The sequence below is a fragment of the Pteropus medius genome, unplaced genomic scaffold (assembly GCF_902729225.1).
Source record: "Pteropus medius unplaced genomic scaffold, Ma_sr-lr_union100, whole genome shotgun sequence".
NCBI classification, from domain to species: Eukaryota; Metazoa; Chordata; class Mammalia; order Chiroptera; family Pteropodidae; genus Pteropus; species Pteropus medius.
The window spans coordinates 2,985,944-3,009,020 of record NW_024349798.1 but is presented as its reverse complement, the minus strand read 5'-3'; the positions used below and the strand labels follow the sequence as shown (position 1 = coordinate 3,009,020).

Here is a 23,077-nt window from a genome sequence, read left to right as displayed (position 1 = left end):
AGACTTGGCTGCCCCACTCCGGGCAGGTCAACTCTTGAAGGTGGACAGGGAACAGGAGGTCTGGGGTTTGGCCAGAGACTAAGCTCAGGCCAGGCGAGAGAGCCAGGCGGAAGGGAGTAGAAGCCTGGAGTGACCAGCAGACAATACCACAATACAATGCCCAAGTTTATTTCAACTATACAGGCAGAAATATAAAAAGTACTCAGGCAAAGAGCTAACAAGCCCTTTACATTTGTTTAGGGTCTAGATGATTTACATACATAGTCCTGGGCCTGTCTGGTGTGGAGGGGCTGGGCCTGCCTAGCCATCCTGGCCCAGCACAAAGTCCTCTACTAACCCAGCTTCTTGACAGAGCCTTTGCTCAGGCCAGGTACCCAGTGTGACCAGCAGGGAACACTTGACCCCGGCGTCTCCACTGTGGCTCAGTAGCCTGTGACCTCCCACACCAAGATCTCATTGTGGGCCGCTGTGAAGAGCAGATGGGCAGATGGGGTGAATCTGCAAAGCTGTACCCAGTCGTCGTGGCCAGCAAAGTCCTGTGTGGCCTCCGTCACGCAGTCCACCAACCTCAGCACACGCTCTGTAGGCAGATGGCAGAGGGTGGGCCCTGTGCTTATGTCTGCAGCTCCAGGGCCCAGGGGTGCCCCTACCCATCCTAGCTGTCTCCAGGTGGTGCCAGTGCTGCTTAGGGAATCTGTGCTGAATGGCCTGTATTCTCCATGCTCAGGGCTGTGTGTCACTGGGACTGGGGCAGCAGAGCCAAGTGAGATCCTTAAGTGTTGAAGCATCTCACAACATGGGGCTGCCAGGCCCCAAGCTGGACAGCTGAGTCCATTTAGGCCCCAGTGCTGGGTGCTGCACTCGCCACCCTACATTCCTTATTTCCTGACCCTGTGAAACCCCTGGGGCAGGTATCCTCACCCCATTTTAGAGACAAGAAAACCCAGAGTGCAGAGGTGAGAGGCATGTCTCAGTGTGGGGCACAGGTAAGTCTACTTGGCTCCACTCAAGACAAGCCAGAGTCTACATCCACCAGAACTCACCAGTGAAGCCAATGGCTATGAGGTGGGCTCCAGGGGACAGGCTCAGGGATATGGCGAAGAAAGGCAGAGGGATCTTCTCCACTACCTGTAGGCAGCAAATGTGAGGCACTGGGTAGTGGCTCCCATGGCCCCAGGACCCGCCCCTCCCAGCACCACAGGGGCGTGTACATGCCTGCTTCTGGCAGAGGCTGTAGAAGATCACCTCCGGATGTGGGCCGAGGCCTGTACACACCAGCAATGCCCTATCCCAGGGGCAGAAGGCAGCAAGAGAGGGCGGTGGGCAGCCTGGATCCTGAGGAGGAGTACAGCACGCTGTCGCAAGGTGGGCAGGTACTACTATCCCTGCCCAAGATGCCACCGGGACCCTCACCTCCAGGAGGGTGGGCGCTGGGAAGCTCAGCCAGTCCACGAGCTCACAGTGGCCCCGCAGCCAGTCGGAGGCCCAGATGCTGACCCGCTGGTCTCTGCTGGCGGCCAACCACAAGTCTGTGCCCTCCACCCCGAACTCTCTATACTGCAGGGGTAAGAGAAGGTAGGTACCACCCAACCCACTTTGCCCAATCCCCTTCCCTGCCAGCACCACCTAGATGAGGCCTTGCCGGTTCATGAGCCCACTTCACCTCCTTGTTCGTGCTCTGGATGGTGGAGATCGGGGCACCCCGGTGGTCACTCAGTACACGGAAGGTCATCCCTGTGCGGGGGCAGCTCACAGCTATAAGCCCATCCTTGTCTCCAGAGAGGATAGTCTGACCTGGGCCAAGAAGGGCTCACTCTGTTACCCTGTGAGCCCCCAGCCCAAAGATGTGACCTGGGCCAGGCTGGGGCCCCCCTGTCACCCTGGTAAGCGCCCAGACCCTCACCATCAGCAGAGAAGAAGATGGCCGTCAGTGCAGCAGGATGGGGGTGCATCTTGAGCTCCAGTGCGGTTTGGGAGATGCTGAAGACACGCAACGTGCCATCGCTATAACCTGCTGCCACGTGTTGCTGCTCTGGGTGTCCACAAGAAGTAGGGCTCCAAGCCAGGCAGAGGCAACTCTGGGGAACCCCAGTGGGGAAAGATCAGCACTCCCCTAGGGAGCAGGACAAGGGCCCAGCCCCAAGGCCACAGACACTGAGACTGGAGGCAGGATGCAGCTGCCAAAGCCCTTGAGTGGACAGTCAGGGGCCCAAGATAAGGGCTCCACATACTCACAACATGTACCCCTAGCCCCTGGTGCCCCAAGTACCTGGTTCAGCACTTGGAACTGGATCACCAGCTCCATGCTGGCCAAGGACCACACCCTCACACTTCCGTCATCTCCGCACGTGGCACAGTGGGACTCTCTGGGACTGAAGACCACCTCGTTCACCTGTGGGTAGCCAGCCAGCCCTACCTGAGTCTATGTAGCTTTGGACAGAGAGGGGACGCAGCAGGGCCACGTCGTTCTTAGGACAGTATGTGTCTCCTTCTCAAGCCTACCTGGCCACAGTCATCTTCACATGGAGAAGAAACTGTCCTGACCTCCCTCCCAAGTGCCCCACACGAGACCTGAGTGGAATATGAACCACAAGGAGCCCACAGGCCATTGAACCTGACTGTCCTCTTGCTAAGACACCAGAGAAGTGTTCCGGAAGAACCTTAAATGAAACATGTCCTTAGAGGGCTGCAGACTAAAGGTAAAGGAAGCACACAACACACTCTGGGCCATTCCAAGGGCCTCACAACTGGTGGTGGTGGTGATACGGCTTTTCCTGAGATTATCATGTGTGCACTGAGGGAGAAAGCAGGCATGAGAATCAAGATTTTGGTGTGGAAAATAAAGGATACAGACACCATACACCAATGAGGTGAAATACAATGGCCTGGTCCTGCATTGTATGAGTTCATTGTATACTTTATCTTAAGTAATAATAATTTAGCTCTGTCCAGCTGAGAAGTGATGGACTCCTCTGGGAAGAAACAGCCAAGTCTGGTCCTGGTGGGAAATGCAAAGGGAGAGCCTGGACCTTGTCATTCCACATGAGCGGGAAATCACCAGTGACTATAAGTTCAAGGACTCAGGACTCAAACGCCCTGCCCTGGTGGACAGATCAAAATCATGTGTTCTGACTACATAATGGAACAGTATTTGTAATAAAAAGGAGTGAAGCACTGATACCAGCTGATAGGACACAGATAAACCTTGAGAACATGATGCTCAGTGAGAGAAGCCAGGCAAAATCCAGAGGCAAATCCAGAGTTGTTAGTGGTTGTCAGGGAATGGGTAAGGGGCGGGGGGGGCGGGGTGAGTACTTAACAGGTATGGGGTTTCCTTTTGGGATGATGAAAATGCTCTAAAACTGACTGTGGCGATGGTTGCACAATTCTATGAATATACTGAAAAGCACTGACTTTAAATGGCTGAGGTGTATGTTGCGTAAATCACCCCAACATAAAGCTGTTACCAGAAAACAGGTAAACTGTTTAATCATCACTCTTCTCAAATATTATTTTTGATGGCTACGGTTGTCTTCAAACAAATATATATGTAAGTTAAAAAACACAATAAAGGACTCAGTAGCCAACTCAAAGACTTTGCCACTGGCTGAAGCCAGGGCTCTGTGAGCAGTGACCTCAGGGAGGCCCGGCCCACATGTCGACCCACTAGCTCTAGACTTGAAAAGTAAATGCATTGGCCACCGGCAGAACCAATGAACACTCAGAAACCTGGTCCATAAGGGAGAACCAGCTACCCTGCTGTTGCTGCCCTGGCTCTGCCTGAGGAAACCCAACACTCATGAGGCCAGTTTTCTCTCCTGGAGGAACATTAGACTATTGCTATCTGCAACTCTACTGAGATGAAAGGTCACTCTGGACAAGAGCAGCACTGAAAGGTAAGCAGCCCCATGTGCTTCCTCACTGGAGACACAGCTCACTCATCCAGGAAGAGCTATGGGATGGATACATCCAGACCTCTCGGACCTGGGGAACATGGGTGCAGAAAGGCAGGTCCAACCCTGTTCTGTGGGAGGCTCTGGGATGGATGACCGGGTTTCTTCACCAAGTAAGTTAAAGAAAAAAAAAGCAGCAGAGGAAAGAGGAAGGACCAAGAAGAGGCAAGGTCTGTGGTGCTGACACAATTAGACATTACGTGGACTATGTCCATGTGGAATGAGCATGAACCTAGGTGTACGTAGTCCTTACCTTGAGAATCTGAAACGTTTACATGTAAATCATTCTAACAGCTGGGCTTGTACTGGGAACAATGAGGACGGGGGACGGACAGAGGGGAGCGAACGTGGGGCTCACGGCCCTGCTTCTGTCCAGGACAGAAACCCCCTCAGACGTCTTCAACAGCAAGCCGGTGGCCTGGCAGCCTCACCTTGCTCCTGTGGCCACTGATGAGGCGGGTGCTGGTGCCTTCAGCCCAGCTGACATACCAGAGCGTACCCGCCGTGGTACCTACTACGCCCATGTCCATGCTGTCGTGGAAGACGGCGCTCACGATGGCCCCATCCAGGGTCAGCTCGCGCTCCATGAACACAGAGCTAGAACTGGAGGGGAGTAGTGAGTCACAAGGGTGGCAACAACAACAGTCCTGGGAGCCTCATGCTTCTAGGATATATCCCTATCCTTAGGCTCTAGCCTCACCCAAGCACGTCCCCATGGAAGGCAAGCCCTGCTGGCGATGGAGCGCTAGCCTATAGCACTGATCAAGGACACTGGCTTCTTGACTCAGAGGCTCACCTGGCACCCGAGCCCTTGCGCCTCAGCTCTGGCACAGCTCCCACGGCCCACAGGCGCAGGCGCCTGGTGTTGCTGCCGCTGACCAGCCGTGAGCCCGAGCACAGCAGCACTCCTAGGAGACAGAAGATAGCATGAGCTGCTTCTCCTGATACCTAGGACTCAAGAAAGAGTCCTACCGTCCCACTACCAGAGCTCCCAGGGAGAGGCCAAGCCCCTAGATGAAGGGGTCTATAGGGGCTCCTCAGGCACTCACCGATCTCACCGTTGTCTGCCCCCCAGGCCAGGAAGCAACGTCGGGCACGGGTGTCCCAGACACAGATCTGGCCAGCATTGGAGCCGCAGTACAGCAGGGGCTCGGCTCCATAGCACAGTGAGGTCAACTCACCTGCTCCCACTGCTTCAGGGATGGGCTCTTGGTGCACCTGGAGGGACACAAAGGCAGAGTGGGTCAGTGATGTCCCAGGGCCCAGCCAGACCCCACCCTCCAAAACCACCTTTGAATCCCAGTACCTTGAGGTTGATGTCAGACTCGCAATGCTGCATGAGCCACAAGGTGAGGGCACCCTGGCCCACACAGGCAAGCTCACTAGTGTCCCAAGGGTTGAAGGCCACGCCATGCATTGGCTCTAGGAGGTGGGTGGAGGACACAAGCTCGTAGGTGGCTGTGCTCCACAAGGCCAGGGTGCAGTCCCCATAGTCCCCTGGGGAAATGCATGGTGGTCATGTCAGCTGCCCAGGGGACCCAGGACAGGCAGGAGAGTCCAGAGGCCACTGCCCTCTACCCGCTACCCCCGCACAGCTGACCCAGTGTGACAAGGAGCCTGTCATCCAGTGAGAAAGCTAGGGCTTGCACGGCAGTGCAGTGATGAGAAAGCAGCTGCTGGCAGGAACCTCCAGGCACATCCCAGACTCGGATCTGGCAGCAGGAAGCGGAGCCACCTCGGCCTGAGGCAGAAGCCAGGACCTGGTGGGCATGCAGAGAGGTCAGTGGGGCAGGGGCAGTCCAGGGCCCACCCTGTGACGTGCACTATAGCCCCGGGTAAGGATGGACACCTGGGCGTCGTGGCTGAGGGCCAGAGTGGAGATCTCCTCGGGGTGGCCAAACCAGTGCTGCTGGGCGCCAGAGTGCAGGTCTTCCACCACCACCAGGCAGCCGCATGTATAAGCGAAGAAGCCTACAAGCAGGGAGGGTGTCCCAGAGCTGCTCAGCTGTAGCCCTGTCATCCTTCCCATCAGTTTCAACAGCCAAGGGGAACATGCTGAGCCTCCCAGGAAACTGCTCAGAAGAGGCACATGGGCTAGAGCACCAGGAGGTGTGACAAGAGAAACACCTTCTCTCAGTCTCAACTACTCTCCACGCCGGTGCTCACCTCCCCTCCTGGAGCCTGGCCTGGGGTGGTGCCCTATAGCTTCTGGGCCAGGAGCCAGAGTGGGCTATGACCCCTACCTGTGTCTGGCCTCCAGATCATGTTGGCCCGCCCATTCCCGTTATAGCCCACAACGGTCTTCAGATGCAGCAGCTCGTCCCCAGCAGCGGGGAAGGAGACATTCTGTGAGGAAGTGGCACAAGGACGCTGGTGTGCAGCACAGCACCTGGCTACCCCCCTCTCCCCACCACCTCAGACTGTGCCCCGTCAGGCTGGGGCCTGGGACAGAGCTGTTCCTGAAATGGGACAAATGACAGGAGTGTGGGCCCCAAAGCCTTCACATGGGAGACCGACCAGGGATGGGAGCTAAATGCAGATAGGGAGGTAGGAGTGGGAGATGTGGGAAGTCCCTGTGGGGAGGCCAGGCAGGAGTGGCAAGACCCAGGGGACTCTCAGCAACAGGGCAAGCGAGGAGGAAGAATGGGGGCAGGAGGGAGCCAGAACCATAGGGTGGGGATGGTAAACTCAACAGAATACTGTCCAGATCCAGTCTGTCAGTGTGACAGTGAGAACATGGGGTGAAAGATGGAGGAGTACCCATGGGGTGACTGCTGCCAACACCTGGACCGCTGACAGCTTTAGAAGCAGCCCCAAGGAGACCCCAGGGAATCTTGTGTACTGGGGTGTCCACCTGTGGCAGGGGCTGTGAGGACCCAACCCTCAGCCAACCTTGGCCATCTGGGAGGCCTTATAGCGTGCCATGAAGTGCTTGTAGGAGTCTGGGCGAACAGCAGGCTGAGCACTGGCTCTCCTGGTGCTTTGGGCACCTGGCAGGAAGAAGAAAGAGGCCACAGGATGTCAAACCACACACAACAACGATTCAGACCTCTCCCTACATACAAGTCATCTGATCCTGGCTGGACAAAAAAAGTACCTGACCCAACACACACGTTCAGGGTCAGAAGATGAAGATAAGCCATATCCCACCGCTTGTCTGGCCTGGCAGGGACCTCAGGCTCATCCATTTGCCCTGTAGGTGACCAGGCCTCGTCTCACTGGGCAAATTCCAATGTGTTAGCCAGCCAGGGCTGCCTTAGGCCACCTGGGGCCTATGGGCACCTGAATCTGGCTAGGCCAAGTCATGAGTGTCCTCACCCCACCCTGCTTACTGGGCCAGCCACAGGTGTGGGTCAGCATGCCAAAGCTACAAAGGCCGCGTGCAACCCCGCAGGCCCCGTCTCCGGCCCCATAGGCCTCCTTCTGCACCAGCACGGGTGGGCCTGAGGTCGGGTGGAGCCCCTCAGCGCCATGGCTCTCCTCAGAGGGTCCTTCATCATCTAACACAGAAAATGTGCCTGGGGATGGGAGAGAGAGACAGTGAGAGGAAGGCAGAGGCCCCTGAATCTCCACCCTTCCCCACAGGCTTGGAGCAGCACCCAGGCATGCCAGATGGGAGCAGTACACACATGTCCATTCAGGTACTCCTGGGACCCCTGCCCTTACCATCACTGCCCTCAGAGGGACCAGCACAAATGCCCAGCCAGGGTGGGGGTGTCTGGGATGGCACGGGCACCTGCTGCCGGGGAAGCCCATTGGCCCCAGACACTGGGTCCTCCAGCTGTCTTGCATTCAAGCCTGAGAACAGAAAAAGCTGGACTATGTTCAGGGCCTGAGGAGGACAAAGTGCATAGGGAAAGGTGTGCCTAGTCCCCATCCTCCACTCTGCACTGGGACCCCAGGACAGAAAGTGGCACCATGCCACCCCTAGTGGCTATAGGGCCACCACTAGATGTCACCATAGACTTCCATCATGGTAGGACCACTCACCAGCATCACAGGTCAGGGGGGTTCCGAGCAAGCCTCGGATACTGCAGAGGCAACAAGAGAGGGTGTTGGCAGGGGAGGGTGCAACAAAAGGCCCAGCAGATTCTGGCCAAGGGGAGGCACTTGCCTTCCTGAGGACGACCTCTCAGGGAGGGCCAGGATGTCCCAGAGGAAGATGGCATCACCCACGCTAAGGAGCTGCTGCTGGTCGGGAGTGAAGGCCACAGCCTGCACGGGCTCTGAGTGGCCAATGTATACCTGGGGGCAGCACATATCACATACAGAGACCCCTAAGTCCTGGCTGAACTGTTCTTCCACACCTGGGCCTGGCCAAACTGGTGACTGGGCAAGACACCCTCATGTGGTATCACACTTGGTGTGTTGTCCTCCACCCTCCTTCCCACCTGCCCACCTGAGCCCGACTCTGGCACACACCTGGCAGTCAGGGCTAGTCTTCATTGAGTAGTCCCACACCTTGATGGCCCGGTCAGCAGCTGTCAGCAGGAAGCGAGCGTCGCCACTGAGAGCCAGAGAAGGGCAGGCCATGGGGCAGACGCCAGACAACTGCAAGAGAGTGTTCTCACGGGAGAAGATCGAAACACATGGGTCCCCTAGACTGAGGAAACCTCCCTTCTCAAAAAATACACCTCTCAGGAGTGGCAGGCAGCTCAGAACCTCTCTTTCTCAAGACACTGGAGACACCAAGGTCAGAGTCCAGAGTGCGGGAGAGGCCAAGCCGCTGGTCAAGGCCCTGGGCTCACCTCCCGGACCACGCGGCCCGAAGTGGAGTCCAGCACCACAACCTTGTTGGACAATGTGGACACCAGCAGGTGGTTAGTGGGTGCAGGGCCGAAGCAGAGGGCGACAGCTGAGTCCAGGCGGCTGCTGCCCACATCCAGGGTACTGACGTCAACCTGCAGCAACTGGGGGATGGCAACGAGTAGCCACCAGCCATGACCTCTGGGCAGAGCTTGAGCCCCCAGAGCCAGGGCACAGGAGGCAGGCAGCCCCCCTACACATATGACCCTCCCTACCCGGCCCTTACTGGGCAACTGTGTCCTCTGTGCCTGAGAGTAGCAGAACCTGGGTCTTCTCTGCAGTGAGCATGGCCTTCCACCCGCCCCCTTGATGCTCTTGCTTTCCACGCCAGGCCAAGAAGAGCCCATTCCTCTCCTCCATCCCGTCTTGGTAGAATCCAGAGGAGTCATTTGACAGTAAGTCGGGGTACCCATGGGGTCTGCCAGGCAGGGTGGTACAGCCCCACCCACACTGGACACACAGAGGATTCTGGCTGACTCACATTATCCAGTGAAGATGCATCCATAATGGTCACTGTGTACTTAGAGGGACCAACGAAGGCCAGCAGGTGGCTGTCCCCACTAACTGTCAGGGCGTTGGGACTCAAGCAGGTATCCTGGCACACCACATTAGCTGCCAACATCATGGGGGCAGGTAGTCAGCTAGGTGTGGAGGGGTACCCAGAGCAGACACAAACCTGCCCACAACTGCAGGAACCAGCCCAGGGGCCTGGGCATCAGAGCACCAAGACACCCCAGGCCCCAGGGACTAGCAGGATAACTGGGCCAGGAGGGACCCCCAAGTGACCAGCTGGCTGGCCCAAGTAATGGCCATAGGAGGGGCCAACCCTCTGCTGGTCTGGTGCTCAGGTTGTTCTCCTGGAATGAGGCAGGCACAGACCCCCTTCGACCTTCAGTTTTGAGTAGATGGTGTATCCTAAAGCCACACTTCCCTGGGGGTCTAGATAGAGGCCACAGAAGGCAATTTACTAGTCAGTGACACTAGGCAAGTCCCACCCCACAGGAACCTGAAGATGGAAAGATTGGAAGGTTGGGTTGGGGCTGGGCATGGGGGCCTGACCTGCCACATGCAGGACTCGAGAACAGGTGGTGACACAGTGGTACTGGCTCAGGGTGCCCTGAGAGCAGGTGCTGAACAGAAGGCTTCCATCAGGGCTGGCAACCAGGCCGGTGATGGCTCCTCGGTGACACCTGTACCACACAGGGATGCCTGCTACCTTGTCCCTGAGCTGCACCATCCCAGACCTCCCATAGCTGGGCCTGGCCGAGTCCCCAAGGAGCAGCAGAGGACAAAAGTTTCTTGTGGACAGCCCTACCCTACCCAGGTACCCATACATCCCAGGAGACCCACAAGCTTCCACCATGGGCATCTATGGGGCCAGGAACCAGGAGGGTACCCACCTGTGCTCCACCAGGACCTCAGCAGCCTCCAGGCTGAAAGAGCGGACAGCCCCACTGCTGAAGCCGCAGAAGAAGGTTGGCTGCGTGGGGTGGAAGGCGACCGCACACGGGGCCTCCTCAGGTGATGTGAAGTCATAGAGCTGGAAGATGGAGACAGGCAGGGTGGGGGCTGTCAGATGACGAGAAGAACCTCAGAGATAGTCTCTCCTTAGGTGTCCTGAACCCATGGACCCCAAACAGAGACTAAAGGACCAAGGGCACCGCAGGCCCTCTCCATCCATCCCCCACCTGCCTGGGCCCTGCCCCCAGGCCACAATGTAGCCTGTGGCCCTCTAGTCCCTTCCTCCAGGCCACCACCTACCTGCTGCAGGGTTGCCAGGTCCCAGATGCGGACAGTGTGGTCCTGGGACACAGTGGCCAGCTGCCCCCGGCTGCACTCAATGGCAAGGGCCAGCACCAGGGCAGTGTGGGAGCGCATCAGCACACTGTACTCCTGGGACGGTATGTCCAGGAAGCCCAGGTAGCCCAAAGAGGTGGTAGATAGCACATGCAGGCCGTCAGGGCTGAGGCAGACTGAGCTGATGGGGCCTTCGTGCTCTGCAAGGTAGGCAGGTGACCCCCCCAGGCCTGAATCAGATTGGTCCAGGCGCCAGGGCAAGCTGGCTACATCCAGCCTATACCTCCCTCCCAGCCCCCACAGGACATAAACCTATTCCTTTCTTTGCTGCCCAGAGCCCCATCTTCCCATGGACAGGGACAGGCAGCTCCTCCATGACCGCCCACTCTTGGGCTCAGCAATGATGGTGCCCAGGCTCCAGACGCAGCCTCTCAGAGCCCCATGACTGCCAATTAGCCCAAGGATGGCCCAAGGTCATGGCCCTCCCTCAGTGACCACGGTGGTGAGGCGCTGTCTTGGCCCCACCTGCCTCCAAGAGCACAGAGGAGAAGTCCAGGGGCCAGAGGCGCAGGTAGCCATCCTCGGAGCCCACAGCACATGCAGCCTGGGAGACGCTGAGGCTGCTGATGGCGATGCCAGGGCCTGGAGGAAAGAAAGCATCAGCGAAAGCATCAGGGCTGGTGCCCCAACATAGCAAGGGCCACATACCTGAACTGAAGGTCTGCTTCTGTGGGAGGGGGCTGCCGGGGGTCTGCACAGGCAGCAGACGGCGAGTGTGCCGCACGGCCATGCGCTGGTGGTCGATCTCCAGGATGTAGCCACTGCGGCTGCACACATAGCTGCCCAGGAAGGTGACAAGTGAGGGCCGAAGGGGCAGGCAGAGAGACCCGCCTGGTTAAGGTAAATGAGCTGTACTCACAGTGTGCGGCTGTCCTGGGCCTGCCCAAAGGCCAAATCAGTGAACTCTAGTGCATGGTGCTCCCCCAGGTTCACGGGGCAGGAGCGAAGACCCCCACCTCGAAGCCGCCACAGCCGGACACTGCCCCGCCCACAAGACACCATCCTACAAGGAGTACGAGGGTGAGCGCCACCAAATCCCCATAGAAAGACTGATGCTCCTGTGGACAGGGCCCTGAGCCAGGGAGGAGGAACAAGCTCAGTGGCTCCATCCCCATCTGGGCTGCCAGGGTCCCATTCCAGGACCAAAGGTGGGCAGGAGGCCTGGTCACCTGGTTTCATCAAAAGAGGCAACCTCGAAAGCCTGGATGTCAATGTCGGTGTGCACCTTCGTGAGAATGACAGTCTCGCCACCTTGTCTCACCTGGTCCATGTCCCACACCACCACCATCTGCAATGAGCCAATGCTGAGCCCCAGCTGCACCTGCCTGCCCTGCCAGACCTCCACTAGGTTCTTCTTTCCTACAGGCGCCTACTTGAGCTCTCTGCTGGTGAGGGTGTGGGTAGGACAGCGCCTACGGCCCAGAGGAAACTATACATGCCCACCCTGGCTTCTGTAGACACATGAGGTTGACTCGTCTGCAGAAACAAACAGAAAACACTGACCCACAAGTAGGGAGAAGGCTCCAAGGTAAAACACCAAACACTTCAGACATAAAAGTGGGCTACTCTATAACTCTAGGACATACCATCAAAAATAGTGAGATGAGTTATATAAATGTTGATTTCATCCACAAGGGGTGTAAAACACAAAACGCTCTGCAGCGTGTGGGACGGGGGGCCTTGCAGCAGGACCTCTGCAGGGTCAGGGGGAGGCCAGGAGGGGAGGCCTTCAGGGGAAGATTGCTTCCTATACAATTCAGACTTTGCCCCAACTCCCCGGGCTGCCCCTTTACCGTCCTCCCGTGGTGGTCTTTGCCAACGCCACAAAGCAGTGCCCCACTGCTGGAGAAGCTGCAGACGTGGAGAAAGTGGTCAGTGTCGCTATGACTGGCTCCCACTCACCTCAGAGGCCCCTCACTTACCTGAGGGAGCAGACGGTGTGGACAGGGCTCCGGAACAGAGAAAGGCAGCCTCCAGTCTGGAAATCCCATAGGCGTAGCATGCTGGGGGTCTGTGCCTGGGCTGAGGCCAGAAGAGAGTTGTTTCCATCCAGTGCCAGGGCAGAGACCTGGGGAGGAGGCAGGTTAAGAAAAGTTGTGTAGTCTATAGGCACGAGCCACACCTGGGCTGGGTGGTACTCACCTTGTCTGTGTGGCCGAGGAAGAAGCGCTGCTCGAAGGAGTCAATGTGCAGGACCACGATGACTGCATGGCAGGGGTACACGACAGCAGACCCATCCTTGGTCCACAGGGCCTATGCATGGGGGCCGGGGACTAGAGTCATGGGCTGGCCTTGACCCGCTACTGTGAAAAACTCTTCCCCATGTAAAGTGCACAGAAGTCAATGGGATACACACATCAAAAGAACAGAGAAAACTTGCAGACACGTGAACACTTGCGTGTGCACAAGCACATGCAGAGCCATCTCTAAGCCTTGTCTTTGATACAAGAAACTTTGGGGTTCAGACAATAAAAGACCAAAGAGCCCACAAAGACTTAGAGCCTACGTCCAGGAGGGCCTAACAACCCAGGGCCTCCTCTCTCACTGCCCCCTACACTCTACGGGGACCCATAAGTAATTCACACACCAGCTCTGCATGGCTGCATCAGAGCTTTTAAGGGTGAGAGTTTGTGGGTCTCTGGAAGCTCAAACGCTCGGACCAGCACTGACCCAGCCAGCGTGCGAGAGAACAAAAGGAAACCTGAGAGGGCGGGTCACTGAGGAAGCACTGAGCCACACTGGAGATGTGGGTGGGGACCAGATGTTCATGCAGCAATCTCAGGGGATATAGGGCTTTGCCAATGTCCACCCATGTATGTGACACTCATTCAACCCAATGAGAGCATGGGACCCCTCACCCATTTGGTGCTGTGGCCCCCAAAGCCGATGACCCCTTTAAGCCTCAAGACAGGATCTGGCAGGAAGCTCTGAAACAGGTAAACTCACAGTGAGACTCCAGAGGCAAGACCCCATCCCACCAGGGCTTCCCTACTGGGCTGGTTCCTGCCTCCTGAGAAGTCAGCTGGTCCTGAGTGGCTTCTGTTTGTTGCCTGCTGTGTCAAGAAGCCAGGATTCTAGCCACAGTGTCAGATCCTCCAAGCACCCCAGGTGCTGCCACTACCTTTGGTCTGAGGCTCCCACAGACCACCTCGGGGCTGGGAGTTGGTGCCTGGGCACCAGTCCCTCCTTATTCTGTTGTTTTTCCCCACCCCTTATTCTTTGTTCAAAGGGATTCTTGCCCAAAGCCGCCTCCTGACCACTCTACTTTCTGCCACTGGGCTAAATGAGAAGGGCCCTCAAGGGCCTATATGCCCCACACTCAGCTTGTGGGGGGCATGGGCCCAACAGTCCCGGCCCCACCCACCACTATGAGAGGATCCACTCCTGCTTTCCTTGGGACAGGCACTTACCTCATTCACGGCCACATCTTCCAGATCTGTGGCCACTACAGCCAACTTACGGACAGACACCTGAAGGCCGTTGCCAGTAGCATGCTTATCAGTAGCATCCGCGCATGCTGAGGGCTCTTGCCTATGGCCATTGGGGCCGCTCACGCCAGAGACCTCTGAATGCTCACAGGACAGGCTTTCCTCTGGAAGGGGCCCAGGTGCCGAAGGGGCCTGGTAGGACTGTAGGGGGACAGTGTCCATCAGACCCCGGGGCTACCATCAGACCCTGGGGCTACCCAAGCTCTATCTCTGAGAGCATAGGCACTCACAGCTGTGGGACCAAGCATCTGGACCTCAGGGGACACTCTGTCTTGTCTGGGCTTGCTGAAGGTCACCAAGTGAGGGAGAAGCTGTGGTACATGCCTCGGGAAGACTGCAATGAAGCAAAGGGCCGCAGAACCCATTGAGCAAAGTGCAGAGGCCTGAAGAGGAGGTGGCCGAAGGCACAGGGCAGGGCAGCAGTGAGAAGCCACCCTGATAGCTGCAGCCCACTACTGTACCTGGGCCCCAGCACCCCTCCCAGCTGGAGAGCTTGGGGCCACCAGGCACCCTAAACACAGCCTCCCAAACAGCTCTGGAACATCAGGGTGACCTCCAGGCTAGCCCCAGCCCTGCAGGCACTGTACCACCCCAGAAAGAACCAGGCCCCTCTCCCACCAAGACTGTGCACCCCACAAGCCCACCTGCCTTAGGAGGAAAACAGCTCTTCTGAATCAGCTCAGAGGATGCTGCTGAACTGTTGCTTGGAAACCTCAGTGGGGTAGAGGGAGAGTCAGTGTTAGGGCAACCCTGCCCTCCTCTACCAGCCTCCCTGAGACAAATGGAGCTGCTCACCGGATATGGACATAGTGGTCATGCCAGCTCTCCCCCTTTGGCACTGGGAATGCCATTTCTCTTGGCACGGGAGTGACAGGCAGCCTTGCTTGCCGGGCCTCAGTAACAGTGACAGCTAAAAAGAGCAGAGTTGCCCCCAAGTCTAGAAAAGCCCTCACAGCTCCCTCTCCCAGCCCAGGTGAGATTCGGCACCAGGTGCCTTCAGGGTATTGCCACCTGCCCAACCACCACCTCCCGCCATGAATATTTCAGGAGCTAGAGGCTCAAAGACGGCACGGCCTGGGCATCTTCATCAAGTGCCAGGGCCCCTCCTGGGCAGAGAACTTGGAGGAAGGAATGGAGTTGGAGTAGCCCACCTGTAGGCTAAGCACAGGGCGTGGGGTAAAGCCCTCACCTGGGTCGAAGCACAGATTGCTGGTGTAGAGGCTCCGAACTAGCAGACTGGAACACAGCCGGACTCTCTTGAGATGGCTGTAGCGAAGATTCAAGTAGACCAGGAGGATGTCGTGCAGGTCCAGCTGCAGGAAGGTCCAGTGGGCACCAGGGGGAGCCACACCTGCCAGGTCTGCAGGAGGCAAGCCAAGGTCAGCAACCACCCTCTTACTAGCCCGCCTTCTGTTCTTGGCCTGCCCCCATTTCCATGGCCAAAACGATGCACCCCCAACCTGGGATGGTCACCCACAGGCCACGAAGGAGCCTGACTGTGCCTACCCCACCTCCCTCTCTGCCTTCAGACTGCCTCCCCTGGACAGTCCATGTCCCATTCTTGCCCCATCTCTGTGTCACCTTTCCTGGACATCCCAGCCTCACAGATGAAGGGGAATTGAAGCCATGTAGCTGTGGACTTGAACTCCTTGAAAAGGTTAGAAAGGGACACGCGGATGACCTGGCCATCCTGCAGGGACAAAGAATGGCCATGAGAAGACAAGAGGGGGCAGCAGGGGTGCAGAACCCCCACGCACAGTCCCCACTCCTGAATTCTGTACCTTGGTGGACAAGTCCAGGTGGATGATGAAATGCTTGGGGGACAGGGGTCGGAAAAGCACGTACAGGTATCGTCCAGTCAGCCCCAGGGACTGGGTGCTAGTTTTGGGGAGCTGGATGTAATTGCTGGCAGAGACAGAACCCCGTATACGATACACTGTGCACTTTAGGGTCTTGTCCTGGAGAAAAAGACGGGAGTCAGTGTATCTCACAGACCTTGGAGCACCAGGAGGGTTGCAGTGCACGAGACCCTCGGGAGGTGGGGCAAAGTATCCCAGGCAGAGAAGAGGGCCCCCCCTTCCTGTGGTCAGGTCTCCTGGCCCACATACCATCACAGTCGCCACATCGCCCTCCTTAGTGGACCGCTTCCATTCGTCCACCTTGAAGTGTCTGAAGACGTTGAGAAATGGGTGTTCCCACACTGGGGGAATATGGAGGCGTGAGGACCTGCCCCCAGGTGCCAGACCCAGGGTGGGGCTTCGCACCCCCTAAGGAGGGGCCGGGGACTGGGTCTGCGCGCCCTCCAGTGGTTACAGCAATCACAGCATGCGGACTAGGCTCGGAGCAAGTCTTGGCATCAAACTGCCCATGGGCCTACGACGCGGGACTGTTAGAGCCAGGCCGTAGGCTCAGTGTGCTCCAGACGCCGGACCCCGCGCTCGTGCCCGACCCTGCCAGCCGCGTGCCCCTCAGACTCCCAGCCCCGGACCCGGGTCCCGGTCCGCCAGCTAGAGGCTTACCTCGCGCCATGGCGCCGCTACTCGCACTTCCCGCCTCCGCCGCCGCGCGCCTCACGCAGGGCACGCAGCGCGCGCCTAGCAACGGCCGCCTGGCAACGGCGCCACTTCCGTCTTTACGGCGGCTGGGCCACGTGATCTCGGGGCGGGGCGGCAACTCGCACCTCACCCTGAGGTTCTCCCACTAGCTGTCTACAGCCCCTTAGGAGGCCCCTAAAACCCTGTCCGGCCTGCTCAGGCCACTCGTCCGCAGTCGCGCCCTGGGTCAGGAGACTTCGTTCCCAGGCCTCTCTGTGGCCACTCCCAAGCAGGGAACGTGTAAGGGCTTGTAGCATGACCAGCTAGATCGTGGAGTTCCTAACTTTTTCTGGGGCTCATCTGTATATCAGAAATGAGATGCACGCACAAGGGCCATCCACACTCACTGACAGCCCAGCCCTCTGAAGATAGCGTGCACACTGGGGGTACTCTGCTTCATCCTGTCAGCTACAAGTGAGGTCACCCACCCAACAGGCTAAGCAGTATCCCCCAGGGCTCCCTCCAAACCTGAGGCACCTTCACCCACTGTCTCACAGGCAGTCCTGAGACCTAGCCCCAATTCTGGGAGGCTGGGACCTGCATCTCAGGGCCAGTTACATAACATCTCTGGGCCTCCAGGCAGGGCTCAGGAACTTGCCAACACCAACAGGGAAAGGAGGGGTGGGGAGTAGGTGTCAATGTGGGACGGAGTTCAAAGGAAGATGAGATGGCCTTGGCACCTCTGTCAGGAGGACACAGGAGGGCAGCTGGGTAAAGCGATGAAGGCCAGCACTGCAATGTGGAAAGACAGGGCTACAAAGGAGATTGGCCTGGGAAGTGAGGATCCTTCTACCTCTCATGTACCAAGTAAAGGCCATTCCGAAAAGGCAGTTTCTCAACTTTATTCGGCTGGAGTTCTGCCCTGCCAGCCCCAGGGGCTGGTCCCTGGGCACAGTGAGCAAGATTGAGGTCAGACACGGTCAGCCCCTGGCCCCTGACAGCCTGGGACAGCTGGGCCAAGGTGTCAACAGGTGCAAAAGTCCAAACGCTGGCACTTCAGGTGTGGCTGGCATCCAGCCAGGCCCAGGGTGAAGCACAGCCTGCCGCAGCACATACAGGGTGCCATGGTCCTCTCCTAGCAGAAGGTCCGCCACGGGGCAGGGCTAGGCCCTGTAGAGGCAGCATTCCTTCTGAGGCAGCAGCTATGAGCAATTAGTGATTCTGGCCAGGAACTGCTGCGCCCACCACTCGTCCAGGTCGATGGGCACAAAGTCTGTGGACAGAGCAGAAGGCTGGGCACTGGTACGGCCTCCCGGACCTGTCAGCATCTCTCCCCTCAAGCTGACCACAAGACCCTCACCCGGACCCCAAATGTAGCAGGCAACTGGGAAGACATGGGTCAGGTTCCAGTCCCTTCCCATATTCCCTGGGGCTAGAACATGGCAGGGCCCAGATTAGGGTGGGAGGGACTGGAGGGGAGTTCCTGTGGGGGAGGGCTCACTCTGCAGTCGGGGGTTGGGGGTCCTCTCCACGTACTGCACAGGCCTCGGACCGCTCTCACCGGCTGGGCCACCACCCAGCTGCTGCTCCACTTGTTGCCAGGCTGTAGGGAAAGGGCAGTCAGTCTGAGCCTGGCACCCTGTTTCCCTAGGGCCTGGTGGCCACTCTGGACCCCAGCCCAGAAGTAGGAATGGGCAGTCCGCTGGATGGTCACAAGACAAACAGGCAAAGAGCCCAGGAAGAGCCCAGCCCTCTGGCAGCTTCGAGTCAGGTTACAGTGGGGAAGACCAGTGGCCCAGGTCGCACACTTAAGCCTCCACACTACCTTCGGACACAAAGCGGACATTCTCCTCGTGGGCCAGCGTGTAGGTCTCCTGGGTCCCCTCGATGGATGGGGATGTGGTGGGGGGCCGCCGGCCATTCACCCGATTGAACACGAGCCTTGGCCCCGGACTGCGGAAAGGGGAGGAGATGGTTGGTAACTGTTCCAAACCCAGGTGCTGCCTGGCAGAGTTCTAGGAGCAGCCTCAGGCCACACCAACCACCCCCAAGCTAGATGGTCCTGACCAGGCCCAGCCTCAGTACTTCCCTGAACCTCAGGGCAGCTGCGTGCGGCATCAAGTGGTCAAGGCCTCTCTTCTGCAGGCCCAAGCCCCCAGCAGCTCAGCTCACACCTGCAGCCCCAGGCCCTGAGGCACGCCTGTGACTTCTGGCCAGTGGGGCCCCCAGTTGTCTGTACCCAAGGTCTCCAGCAAGAATCCATGCTCAAGGCAGGAAGGCGCCCCTCCAAGGTTCTCTCAGGCATTCCCCCGCCACCCACTTCCCCTGGACTGGCCAGGCCTCCAACACCCCAGGTTATAACTGGAGCCATGACCAGGTCACTCTGTCCCAACCCCACCCTCCAGGCGCAGTTCTTGGCTATATTCTCCCCACAGAAGCCCCTCCATCTTGCCGACGGCTCAGTGTGGGAAGGACCCAAAAGAGCCCAGTGGTCTCTGCTCCAGGTCCCACGGGATGGTACCCAGTGTCGGGTGGGCCATCCTACATGGGGAGGGTGTGACTGCAATCCCGGCCCATCTTCGCAGGCCCAGGTGAGGGCAACGCTCTTCCTCATGGGGGTGGGAATGCTGAGGAGATGGACACCAGGTGCTGGAGCTCAGCCTGGTAAGTATGCTGTATCGAGAGGGCCACTGGGCCCATCCCAGCCAGCTGGGCCCAGGGCAGTAATGGGCCGTGGAGGGAGCAGGGCCGCACCTACAGCAGGAGGTGGGAGCCGGGAGTCCTGGGCTGCACGTGCCACTCCGCCAGGCACTCGCCTGCTCGCAATCCTGGGCTCAGGTGCCCCACCGCCGCTCGGACTTCCTCCTCGGCCGAGAAGGGAACTAAAATAAAGAGGAGCGTCTTGAGGGGCACCGGTCCCGCCAGCTCTGGGCCACAGGGAAACTAGAGGGGCAGGGCTCCTCCCAGTCTGAGCTTCACAAACCAAAAGATATGACTCGGACAGCCCCTCACCTGCCACACCTCCACCCCGCACCCCGCCGCAAGACTGCAAGCTCCAGGAAAGTTGCAGGCTGGACATCGAAGAAGGAAAGAAAGAAGGGAATTGTAGCCCAGGGCTGTGGATCATAGGGACCAAGGTGGTGGCTGGCAGCTGCCTGCCCCGCCAGCCTGGCTGTCCCCTGCCAGCAGTACTGTGGTTACATAAGGGGGCTTCATAGGCCCTCTGGGGGAAAGGGCACAGGCTGCCATGTGCTGCATTCCTGTGGATAAAGGCCACCTTGTGCCCGCTTCCCAGGGATGCTGCCCACAGCCAAGCTCCAGTCCATAGTACCAGAGTCCCTGCTCAGAGCCCATAGGGGCATCCTCTCACCTGATCCCCTCCACTACCCTAATGTAGACCCCGCACCATTTCTCAGCCCAGGAACCTGGGTTCAAGAGGAAAGTGACTTGTCCAAAGTCACAAGCTGTGAGTGGGTAGTAGTATCAGGACTTGACTCCATATCTGTCTGGCTCCAAAGCCCACAGCTCAGTACAGCTCCCAGGCACCTCCCCTACCCACCTGTGTGTCTGTCTGCCCCTGCATATCTGGTGGTCACATCACCCCATTTTATCTTCTCCCCAATGGTTGATAATACCTCTATTGATCTTATTCTGTCTCCTGTCTGTCTCTGGCTGGGAGGGAGAGCTTGTCAGAGACATAGACACATGTGGCCTATTTACCACCACAGGCAGTGCCCAGACCCATACCTGGCCAGAACCTAAGCCCCTCTGTTATACAAGGGGGTCAGACACTGAGCATCTGTGGAGCACCAGGCATGCAGCCTACAGCACTGACCCAGACACTCCCTTCCTCCTGGGCAAGTTGGGGTCAGGGATACGGGGTGGTGAAAAGGCACTGTAGAAAAAAACAGCAGAGAAGGTGGACAGGAAGTCTCGGTGGAGCTACTTTAGAGGGTGGGCCCCTGAGAAGATGTGGGAGCAGGAGTAGGTGCTCCTCCAGGTGGAGGACAGCTGGCTACTCTGGCCTACCAGTAGGGGCCCTTCAAGGCCACAGGGACTGGGAGGGGGCAGCTCAAGGAAGGGGGAGTGACCAAGGAGGGAAGGAAGCCGGCACAGCCAGCACATGATCTGCCTGCTCAGCACTCTTCTGCACCCAGCAGGACATAGTGTCATCTTGTGTGGCCAGCCCTGCTCCCTCAGGCCAGGCTTGTCAGCACCCCACTGACTCTGGACCTGGCAAGCCGCAGTGTGCCTAGCTGGCTCAGGGCATGCTGAAGACAGAGGTAAGGCCTCCTAGGTGTTTTAAGGGCTCCATACTATCTTTCCTTTGTCTTTCCACAACACCCTCAACCCTGCCACAGATGCACCTTGCCCTCCCCAGCAATGGGTCCATGGAGAGGAAGGTGATAAGTTTCTCCAGGTAAGAGAATGGGGAGCACCCAGGGCCACTCTAGCCCCAAGCCCCCTGACTGGGTGACCAGTAGTAGCTACACACCTTTGCCTCGTTTCTGAGGTAAGGCAGCTGTGAAGTGCAAGGACCAGGTGACGAGGCACTGTCACAGCACAGCCTGGGTCCCAGGGAGCACCCCCGAAGACCCACTAACGTCCCTCTCCAGGAACACCTATGGCTGGCCAAGGATCCAGCCCCAGAGTGTCAATATGCCCCCAGCAAGAGGCCCCTGGGAACTCAGCCCAGAAGGGTACCCACGGGCTGCCTCCACCTGTGGTATCTGAGGCCTATAACTGAGAGGGAGAAGCAGGCTGAATCCCCCACACACCACACAGCGCGTACTCCCCTGACCTCCTGGCTGACCTTGAAGGTTGTTTGTCCTCAACTTGAGAAGTCTCCCTCACCAGCAACCTCCTCCTCAGGGCCTCCTCAACACTCCAAGGGTCTGAGTCTGCTGCCCCAACCACCCCTCTGCCTATGTGGGCCTAGACCAAAGCCCTGGTCCCAGAAAATGCATAGACTACCTTAAGTCGAGGCCAGGGCTTGAGCCAAAACTGTATAAGGTTCAGACCTGGGGAAGGGAGATTTGATCTCCAGGTTACAGTAGTGTGGAGGCCAAAGTGCCCCAGATTGAGCCTCCCATGGCCTCAGGCTCTTGGCACCAACAAACCTGCTGGTCAGAAAAAGCAGAAAACTGCAGGCTCCAGTTAGCCCTGAGCATCTGCGGGGGGGCCTCCAGCGCCCCGCCAGGGTGTCTGGGATGAAGGGCAGAGGAGGGCAGTAGCCTGGCAGGGCCAGAGGGAACCACGTGCACCTCTCCCCCACCATGCTTTGCAAGCACGGGGCTTGCCGCTGCTAGAGACAGGAGGCCTTGAGGGCCAGGGGCCTAACCACCTAGGAGGGCGAATCGCGAGCAGCTAGCCTCAAACCTTGGCCTCGGAGCTCAAGGTCGCTCAGGCATCTGACTCAGAAGTCTGGAAACCCTCCAACCATGAAGCTGTTCGGCCTTCTCCCTACTCGGGGCCCTCAGGGGTCTTGCAGAGCCAGAAGTGTGGGCGTCCAAAATATCGGGCCTAGCTCCCTTCAACTCACCCAGGTGCCAGGTGAGGCGGAAGCCGGGAGCTGCCGGGGCCTGAGCTGCCGGCGCGGGCCTGGGAGGGCGTGGGCGGGGTCTCCGCGTCCCGCCCCTTCGCGCCCGTCCGCCCTGGAACATGTGGCCCAGTCCCTGCTAACCTTTCCCCAAGGTCACCCTCGGGGCCCTACGGGAGCCGGCGGGGGAGGGGAGGTCCGGGCTCCAGTGGGGCCGCGCGCGTCTCACCTCGACAGGGGCCAGGGTCCTGGTGGCTGCGCCGGCGGGAGTGGCGAAGTGGGCGGCGCGGGCTGCCGGCATTTCAGGAGCTCGCCGAGCCTGCTCTCCACTTGCTGCTGCGTGGGCCCTGCGAGTACAGAGAGAGCACGTCAGCCGCCGTTGCGCCGGGACCTTGGTCTGTCCCGGCGCGCAGACCCCCCATCCGGCCATTCCCGCCGCCCCGCCCCTGTGCACCTGTGCGGCGCTGCGCGACCAGCTTGCTGGGCCCCTTGGTGATGGTGTACATGGTGCGGAGGGGCCGCCCCGCGCACTGCTCGAACGCACGCTCTCGCCTCCCCGCCCGCCAGCCCGCGGCCAGGTCCCGCGCCCTCTGCTTAGGATTGCGCTAGGCGAGCGCCGAGGGCGCTGCCCCTTTAACAGGCAGGCCAACGCGGCGGGGAAGGGGCGGGTCCGTTACACGCCCCCGGCCCTTAAAGGGCCCGCATGGCTCGGGATGGCCAGGGGGCACGTGGCGGGGGCGGTGCTCCAGCTCCTTGGGAGACACACCCTCCCCTGCGCCGTGAGGCCGGGGAGGGACCCGCTGGAACCAGCGCTCCACCCCACTGGCCCAAGACGGAGGCAGAGGTAGTGAGTTTCTTCGGGCCTGGGCCTCACGTTCGTCACGCTGCCACGAGGTCAGG

General features: G+C 58.8%; 2 protein-coding genes across 6 annotated transcripts; both read right to left on the bottom strand.

Annotated features, from left to right (window-relative positions):
* Positions 1-147: 147 nt before the first annotated feature.
* On the bottom strand, positions 148-16,699 carry WDR90 (WD repeat domain 90). 3 transcript variants are annotated; one of them, XM_039884762.1, is made up of 41 exons: positions 16,624-16,699; positions 16,213-16,304; positions 15,886-16,062; positions 15,686-15,794; positions 15,294-15,464; positions 14,900-15,014; positions 14,749-14,816; positions 14,335-14,438; positions 14,027-14,245; positions 13,475-13,543; positions 12,759-12,869; positions 12,539-12,684; positions 12,410-12,467; positions 11,786-11,904; positions 11,476-11,619; positions 11,082-11,395; positions 10,521-10,756; positions 10,160-10,299; positions 9,819-9,949; positions 9,241-9,371; positions 8,702-8,863; positions 8,376-8,504; positions 8,068-8,198; positions 7,944-7,984; positions 7,620-7,751; positions 7,277-7,471; positions 6,846-6,943; positions 6,197-6,299; positions 5,803-5,924; positions 5,554-5,713; positions 5,260-5,450; positions 5,003-5,171; positions 4,750-4,861; positions 4,385-4,556; positions 2,270-2,392; positions 1,904-2,078; positions 1,664-1,794; positions 1,414-1,557; positions 1,216-1,335; positions 1,044-1,128; positions 148-580 (listed from the first exon to the last, which is right to left on the bottom strand). In XM_039884762.1, the coding sequence occupies exons 1-41, from the start codon at positions 16,631-16,633 to the stop codon at positions 423-425; spliced, it is 5,517 nt and encodes a 1,838-aa protein (XP_039740696.1). In that variant the 5' UTR covers positions 16,634-16,699; the 3' UTR covers positions 148-422. The 3 variants fall into 3 exon arrangements, with proteins under 3 accessions (XP_039740696.1, XP_039740697.1, XP_039740698.1); XM_039884763.1 differs by lacking the exons at positions 16,213-16,304; positions 16,624-16,699 and having other exon boundaries at positions 15,691-15,794; XM_039884764.1 differs by lacking the exons at positions 14,900-15,014; positions 15,294-15,464; positions 15,686-15,794; ... (1 more) ...; positions 16,213-16,304; positions 16,624-16,699 and having other exon boundaries at positions 14,753-14,798.
* An 825-nt stretch (positions 16,700-17,524) lies between these two features.
* MCRIP2 (MAPK regulated corepressor interacting protein 2) lies at positions 17,525-22,822 on the bottom strand. 3 transcript variants are annotated; one of them, XM_039884779.1, is made up of 7 exons: positions 22,632-22,822; positions 22,407-22,524; positions 19,651-19,709; positions 19,397-19,520; positions 18,464-18,591; positions 18,140-18,241; positions 17,525-17,911 (listed from the first exon to the last, which is right to left on the bottom strand). In XM_039884779.1, the coding sequence occupies exons 1-7, from the start codon at positions 22,681-22,683 to the stop codon at positions 17,841-17,843; spliced, it is 654 nt and encodes a 217-aa protein (XP_039740713.1). In that variant the 5' UTR covers positions 22,684-22,822; the 3' UTR covers positions 17,525-17,840. The 3 variants fall into 3 exon arrangements, with proteins under 3 accessions (XP_039740713.1, XP_039740716.1, XP_039740715.1); XM_039884782.1 differs by lacking the exon at positions 19,397-19,520 and having other exon boundaries at positions 22,632-22,789; XM_039884781.1 differs by lacking the exons at positions 19,397-19,520; positions 19,651-19,709.
* Between the last annotated feature and the right edge of the window lie 255 nt (positions 22,823-23,077).